General features: G+C 37.0%; 1 protein-coding gene across 2 annotated transcripts in view; it reads left to right on the plus strand.

Moving 5' to 3' along the window:
• The window catches only part of ADAMTS5 (ADAM metallopeptidase with thrombospondin type 1 motif 5), a 46,899-nt gene extending 40,759 nt beyond the window's left edge, over positions 1–6,140 (plus strand). For both annotated transcript variants that reach the window (XM_081234482.1, XM_081234483.1), the window contains exon 9: positions 5,141–6,140. In XM_081234482.1, coding sequence (XP_081090608.1) covers positions 5,141–5,708 — 568 coding nt within the window. In that variant the 3' untranslated portion in view covers positions 5,709–6,140. The remainder of the gene's footprint in view (positions 1–5,140) is intronic.
• The last annotated feature ends 2,581 nt before the right edge of the window (positions 6,141–8,721 follow it).

The raw sequence follows: 8,721 nt of genomic DNA on the forward strand, positions 1-8,721 counted from the left end.
AATACATTCTAATTAGGCTGTAGTTTTCTTGAGAAAACATTTCTCAATGCAAAATGTAAGTTATCTGCAGTAGTGTAGATGGCAAGCCTGTTTTTGAGACAATTATCCTGGTTTATATCTACTCTGTAATGAATAATGTCAGTTTCCTGCTTCCTCTTATGGTCCTTGATTACACTCTTGCTTTATATATGTAAGTTTAGAAAGTACCACTTTCTGGCATGAAATATTATACTATCAGCTGGGATGGCTGAGTCAGCTAAAGAGTCTGCTGGAATGCAGGATTGTTTTTCCTCTTCACCAGACCACTCTTATGCCGAGTGGTATTAGTCAGGTTCACCTGTATTCCTGATATATGTGCTCTGTTGTCTTTAACTGGAGAGGAATATACAAACCAAGTCAACAATAAGAATTTCTTAAAACAATCATATGCCATGGTAATGTAAAAAACTAGAAATGTCCTTTGATATGATAAAAAAAATATATGGCTGGAGAATTTATTCTGTATTAAAATATGCATTACTAATCCTATTTGTTAGTGATATAATAATTATTCATCTAATTGTGTTGGGCCATCTAGGTCAAAAACCCTGCAAGTCCAATTATATCTTGTGTTTTAATATATTTCAAAGGTGCAAGGCTCCTTAGAAATGATCCAGTCTAACGTTTTGCTTTACAAATGAAGGAATTGGGACTCTGAAAGTTTAAGACTTACCCAGTTTTACTTGGCTGATAAACGCCAAAGTAGAGGCTATAGCTTAGGTCATAAAAATAGGATGCACAGGCCATTTGTAAAAAAGAAAAAAAGAAACAAAAAAAAAGGAAGGGAAACAATTCAGGAACCAAATGAGAAATAAAATTATTTTTAAAAAGTAATACCTTACCTTATGTACTGTATGCTGTGTACCCTTCCTACATCAACTTATAAACCTCTTTTTATAATGCTAAATTTAGCATTAAGCTTTTATATTTACAACAAATATCTGCATATTTGATGTCACCTGAAAAGGTGAAGGAAGACATTCATGATAGCAACAAGCAGGTTGCAACATAACTGTTTGCAAATTGTTTTGACCAAGATTATAGTATGTGGTACAAATGACCTGTTTGAGTATCCTATATAAATTATCTTGGCCTAATGTGATCGATAAAAGAGAACATTGATCTTGTAGCTGGAATATTTGCAATCATGCTCTGGCTCAGTAATTCACTAGCCATGTGATCTTTGAAGAGTCACTCAACTTCTTTACAATTAGCATCCTTGAGAGTAGAATGGAAATAATAGTAATTACCTTGCAAATGAATGTCGCTGTGAGGACCAAATGAGATAATGCATATTAAAACACTGCACTAAGTTCAAACCTCTTCAAAAATATGATCCTAATTTTAATTCACTCCTCCCTCAATTTTCTTCGCGTCAGTAAAGGGCAACTCAATCCTTCCCAAACTTTGGCATCATCTTTCACACCTCATTTTCTCTCACACCCCACAATCCATCCATCTGCACATCCTCTCAGTCCTACTTCCAACATATGTCCAGAATCTGGTTGCCCCTTACCGCACGAGCAGAAGCACTGCCATCTGGTAGTCATTGTCTCTTGCCTGGACCAATCCAGTGGTCTTCCCATGGGTCTTCTGGCCCCTGGCCCCTCACAGACTCTTTTTCACAAAGCAGAGAGAGTCATCACTTTATCACCTAAGTCAGATGGTGGCATTCCTGGGCTCAACCTTCCAATGGCTACCTTCTCACTTAGAGTCACTGTCCGAGATCTCTTCATAATCTGTGAGATGCTAAAACATTTGGTCCCTGCACTGCTCCGAGTCCCTTCTACACTGGCCACTTCCCTTGCTCTGCGCTAACATACTGGACTTCCCAACACTCCTCAAACATGGCAAGTGGCAGCATGTGCACTATTTCCTCTGCCTGGAATAATTTTTAACAATTAATAAGCAGTGCTTCCTCTAGAATTCCCTTAGATGTCTGTTAAATGTCACCACTACCCACCCCCCAACAAGGTGGTGGCTTCCATACGTGAATAGGAGGTTCTCTCCCCCATCCTCGTCATTCCTCTATCTTCTTACTCTGTTTCTTCACAGCTCTTAATCAACAGATATCGTCACATATTTTGTTTGGGTGTCTAAGCCCCACCCCACTAGAATGTCCCTTCCATGGCAGCATGCTTAGTATGTAAGAATGCATGTATTCCTTCATGGCAGGTACTGTTCTTGTACTAGGGAGATAGCCCTGAAGAAAAGAAGATTTCCCTGCCTTGCCAGCCACACTTCATACTTCATAGTTATATGAAAACACCTGCATTCATTCATGGTAGCCAAGGAAGCTGGTTAATGTCCAAAGTGTAAATGATACCAAGAAGGGTGCAAAGAAAATGAATAAGGAGTACAAAGGGAAACCTATTTTACTAAAACATCAAGAAATCAGGGCATGACTATTTACAATAGCCAGGACATGGAAGGAACCTAAGTGTCCATCGACACATGAATGGATAAAGAAGATGTGGCACTAAAGAAGATGTGGCACGTATGTACAACAGAATATTACTCAGCCATAAAAAGAAACAATAACTTGAGTTATTTGTAGTGAAGTGGATGGACCTAGAGTCTGTCATACAGAGTGAAGTAAGTCAGAAAGAGAAAAACAAATACCATATGCTAACACATATATATGGACTCTAAAAAAAAAAAAAAAAAAAAAAAGTGGTTCTGATGAATCTAGGGGCAAGACAGGAATGAAGACGCAGATGCAGACGTAAAGAATGGACTTGAGGACACGGGGAGGGGGAAGGGTAAGCTGGGACGAAGTTGAGAGAGTGGACATATATACACTATCAAATGTAAAATACATAGCTAGTGGGAAGCAGCCACATAGCACAGGGAAATGAGCTCGGTGCTTTGTGACCACCTAGAGGGGTGGTATAGGGAGGGTGGGAGGGAGAGAGACACAAGAGGGAAGAGATATGGGGATATATGTATATGTATAGCTGATTCACTTTGTTATACAGCAGAAAATAACAGTACATTGTAAAGCAATTATACTCCAATAAAGATGTTTAAAAAAAAGAAAAGAAAAGAAATCAGGGCATGAATCCTCATACTTCCCAGTGGCAAGGGAAGCTCAGTTTGAGACCTGTGCAGTGCTGAGGGTTCCCAGTGATGCTCGTGAATATGAGTCAGACTCTAAGAACAGGATTTAAAAAAAGGCTCTCCTGTCAAATTCCCTTACCCTATATTCTTCGCCTTCTTGACACTCTATTTGGTATCATTTAAACTCTGAACATCACCAGAACTTATTTTAACTGTTATGAAGTACAGTTGGTGGAGGAAAGGGATTCATGCAATGGGGACGTGGTAAAAGGAGCATAAACTGTGAGTCGAGAGGCCTAGAACTGCCACTCATTAGCTCTGGAGTGAACTTGTGCAAATACTTTAATACATCTCCACGTTATAGACTTTTTAGGTAAGATGGAATGTTTTATCCTGGCTTTGTTTGAAGCCATTGTAGAAACATCTCATCTCTTAATATTAGATACTTCAGAAAAAATATCCTGCGACAGAATCTAGTCCAAATGTATTAAAAAAATTAAGATAATGAATCAAATGAGGGAATTCCCTGGAAGTCCAGTGGTTAGGACTCCGGGCTTTCACTGCTGAGGGCCCATGTTCAATCCCTGGTCGGCAAACTAAGATCCTGCAAGCTAAGTGGTGCAACCAAAAAAAAAAAAAAAAAAAAAGCTAATGAATCAAATTGAATAGATAAGCAACATCATCAGCATTGCATCTTCTCTCTTCAACACAGTAGGAAGCTCTGACACCTGTCTGGCCGTCATGGTAGGTCAGATGCCCAATAGAAAGGGGCCTTCCCTGGGGATAAGCCTCCTCTCCAATTCAGAGGAAACGTTTGAGTGGGAAACACATTTGGATTTTACATATATGAATCCGTTATCCCGTATCCTCTAAACTTGAGTAAGAATTCAGAAGTAAATAATTAAATTTCACAAACATCCATCAAACTGCACAAGTAAAGTATTTGTTTCTATTTAAATAACTAGGAAAGTAAAACATATGAGGACCTTAATGTGAAATTACTTAGAGAGGCAAAGATTTGGGCAAAAGATGACTCCTCATCACTGGTATAGTCCCTTGGTGCTTACTTAACCTTTCTGTCCTTGTGTTTTCTGCAACCTTATGGGTATCATAGATATTTATGCCTTTGCCCATTTTCCTGAGCAGATGACGGGCCATTAGAGATCTATCTCATATGTCACTCACCATAAAGCCTCGCTCAATTGACCATAACACTTTGCAGACCCTAAGCTTTCAGGGAAATTGCTAAGGCATTAAGGATTTTTTCATCCTTCGATGGTTCTGGTAAGCTACGGTTACACAGTTAAAGAATTTTATGTTCTATTTTCTGTCCTGCCCCAGGAAATCCAGAGTTTTAGTAGAAATGGAGTCAGAACCTCTAACCTGTCTATAGCCCAACAAATAATTAAATCCGTGGTTTCCCAACTAGTCTGCACCTTGGAACAGTGTGAGGAACTCTAAAAGTACTGCTGCCTATGACCCATTCTGAAAGATGGGGGTTTAACTGCTCTGGCGTCTGGGGATTTAAATTTGTAGGCTTTGGAATTTTTTAAAGATCCTCACATGATCTTAATATGCAAACAAGCTTGAGGAACGTTCATTGAAAGACTTCTATGAGATTAATTGAGGGTAAATTTTTACTGGTTTGTGTTTACGTGCATTTTGTGCCAGAAGAAGCCTAAAGTAGCTTTGTAAAGATGATAAGATTTGATAAGGATGTGTGATTTTTGTGTAAACCTTTAACTAAAGGTAGTATAAATTTTTAAAACCAAGGCAGATTGCTAACATCATCCTAATCTTGAACATCATAATAAAAATGTATACAATGTGATAGTCTGACTGCAATTTTAATTTGTTCTAAGAAAATTAATTTTTGAAGGCAATTTTAAATGAATCTTTTTAATACATTAAAACTTTATATTAAGATAAGGTGAGGCTTTTAGAGAATTTCTATTTTTTTATCCATTTGTTAAGCATTTACTTATCTTTCTTTCCTCCCCTTTCTTTTTCTCTCTCTCCCTGTGGACATTGCTGCTTCCAGCAAGGGTTACACTGATGTTGTGAGGATCCCAGAAGGCGCGACTCACATAAAAGTCCGACAGTTCAAAGCCAAAGACCAGGCTAGATTCACTGCCTACTTAGCCCTGAAGAAGAAAAACGGTGAGTACCTTATCAATGGAAAGTACATGATCTCCACTTCGGAAACCATCATTGACATCAATGGAACAGTCATGAACTACAGTGGTTGGAGCCACAGGGATGACTTCTTGCATGGGATGGGCTACTCAGCCACGAAGGAAATTCTAATCGTACAGATTCTTGCAACAGACCCAACTAAAGCCTTAGATGTCCGTTACAGTTTTTTTGTTCCCAAGAAGTCCACTCCAAAATTAAACTCTGTTACTAGCGACAGCAGCAATAAAGTGGGATCGCCCACTCCACAGCTGCAGTGGGTGACGGGCCCTTGGCTCGCCTGTTCTAGAACCTGTGACACGGGTTGGCACACCAGGACGGTGCAGTGCCAGGATGGAAACCGGAAGTTAGCTAAGGGATGTCTTCTCTCTCAGAGGCCTTCTGCATTTAAGCAATGTTTGCTAAAGAAATGTTAGCCTGTGGTTATGGTCTTCTGCAGAGACAACTGGATGATTCATCACTGATACAGTCGTGGTGAACACGAGGTCAACCGAAAGCACGGAAAGTCACACTTCAGGGTCATTGTCAACAGGAGTCCGATTATGGGCAGAATCTACTCTCAGCGACCAAATAAAGATGCTCACTGCTTCATGTTACAGTGGTGACCTTGGAATATAGAAAAACTTGGGAGTTATTGAACATCCCCTGGGCCTACAAGAATACAAAAACACTGATGAATGTAGAATCAGGGGACATTTGAAGATGGCAGAGCAGTCTCCCCCTTGTCACCTACCTCTTACAGAATGTCTACAAAGGCATCGTAATCATTTTCGTGCATATTATTTACACAGTAGCTTATTTTTACTGTTTGTAAATACATTCTTCCTTGGTATGTCACTTTATATCACTTGGTTCTATTAAATATATATATATATATATATATATATATATATATATATATATTTCTATAAAAAGTGTTTGACCAAAGTAGGTCTGCAGCTGTTTCCACTCCTTCCACTTTATAGAAAGAGCTGTGGATGTTTTACTGGAAATTAAGAACTTGCTGCTGTTTTAAGAAAGATTTAGTATACGTTCAGACTACAGGAGATAAAATTTTCGTCAAAAACCATTTTGACAGCAAGAATCTTCTGAGAAATTCTGAAAAGAAAAAAGAAGCTCAATGCATCTAGTCATTTAAATACATACAGGGGTCCATTTATTTAAGCCTTTGACTGCCTGTATTTTTTCAGGCAGCCAGCCAAACTAATGCATAATTAGGAGGTAGAAGAAATGTTTTTGTGTGTGTGTATGTTATCGAGTCTAAAAATTAGTCTCCTCCTGTTAGAATTTAAAAAGAAAACACATACATGCTTCACCATATTTTCAAGTTATATTTTCACAACTGCTTTCTCTTTCTATGGTTCCCATCTGATATCTCACAATGTGTAATATACATTCAGAACACACAGCAAAGACTTTTCTCACCTTCAACACTGGTATACCTCTTACCAGCGAACCTTTAAAATGCATTTTGTTTTTGCTTGTTTGTTTTGTTCAAGGGTTCTGTAGGACCTACAATGTTTTGTACTTCTTGTTGACTTGGTAGTTAGCCACATCTAGAAGTGGTTATCATTAATGTGGCTAGTGAAAAAAAAATGGTTAATATTAATAATACTGTTTCCACACCATAGGCAATAATTCCTTGCATTGTTTTTTTTTTCTTCATCCAAGTATACTTATACTGTACTTAAGATTTTTCCCAATTAGAAAGCATTTGGTTGTACCAGTAAGTGTTTGAGTGATGAAATGTGATGGTCCTTGCAAAGTCTGTTCTTATTTCCATAGCCTGTCTAGGTAGGTTGTGAGTTGGAATAGTTAGAAATGGAAAACTTTTACAGTCATCTGCATAAAAATCTCATAGAGAGTAAACTGCATCGCTCTACCCCATAGCTCAGAAAATCTAAGATATTTCATTTCATTTGGTTTTTCTTTTTCTTTGTGAAATATCACAAAGCTAGTTGTTTATATAAAATTTTATAATAATCATACCAAATGTGCCTATTGTTAAAGATTTGCATATAAGGATATTAGGAAACTATTGCTTGAGTTTTCTTAAGCTCATGAGAGTTTATTTTTATTATAAGATATTTTTAATATAAAAGGATTATGTAATTATGTAACAGTTAACAAAACTGTTAATCATCCTTTGGATTTTCATAGACTGACTTTGCTTTAGACGTGGTCCTTTTTTCTTAATAAATTACCAGTTAGTTAGAAAAAGGAGGCCTATACAATACTGGTAACCTCCATTTGATGAAGGTACCAGATATCAGGGACAGGGAGCAAAGCTATTCATATCAGTCAGAAAAAAAAAATTAAAAATAAAAATCACAGCGACCACTTGACTATGCAGAGAGAACTAAGAGAAGGACCAACTTTACTTTTTCCAGTATTCAGAATAACTTGAATCAAGTACTTAAACTATGACAATTTTTTTTTTATCTTTTGTGGTTATATTGACAGCAACATTAAAAATTAATTGAAGAGCAAACATGATTTCTCTTACTCTGCTTCTCCATACTGTATTCATAGATTTTTAAATATGATTTACCAATGATTCATTTTTCCCCAAATATTAAAGTTTTACTCTTCTCATGGGAGCAATCCTAGAGAGCTTAGACCAAATAAACCACTATTCCATGCTTTTAAGGAGTTTCCTTTAGGGTTTTTTGTTTGGTTTGATTTGGTTTGGTATGGGTATCAATAGACTGACTAAGGAATGTATGTCTAAACTCCTGAGAAAATTTATAGACTGGAAACTGAAATTCAGAGAAATGGAGTGTTTGGTAGACATAGAGAATGATGAGCAAAGGGAAAATCCTCTATAATGAAGATAATTTAGTTCAGTTTCACATTGGGTTATGCCTTTTACCTTTCCATAGTTACATCTTGAACAAAGAGCGTAGGATTCAGGATGCTAGGGGCTACTTCCTAAAAAGAAAAAAAAAAAACAAAACAAAACTTGTCTAAAAATGCTCAGGTTGGTAAGAATCTAATCTCACTCACAAAACTAAATACTCCAGGTTGTTTCATTAATACTAAGGGAACCCAGAAGAAAATAGCATTTATTTCTCCTGGAACAGAAAAAAGTCAAACGAAGCCCTTCCTTGTTGTTTAGAGCTTTAAGGACATTGTTTTAATTTATTCAACAAATTCAACTTCTTCTGCCTTCCTGTGGAAACAGTTTTAGCACATTAAGTATGAAGGGATTAATCACAAACAAAAAAAATGTTGCAGCACTGAAAAAAAAAGTAATTTATTGTTTTTGCAACTGGTATGTGAATTTGTGTGATAAAATTATTTATTCTTATTTAACAAAAATATGTGCAAATTCTTCTATATTTAAGATGTTTTGCTGTTGTCCTACTTTTTAATTTATGCTTCATGTTTGTGTATAAAGTACACTTTGTGAGTTTACATAATATACGG

This window comes from Mesoplodon bidens (assembly GCF_964165515.1).
Source record: "Mesoplodon bidens genome assembly, chromosome: 5".
Taxonomy (NCBI): Eukaryota; Metazoa; Chordata; class Mammalia; order Artiodactyla; family Ziphiidae; genus Mesoplodon; species Mesoplodon bidens.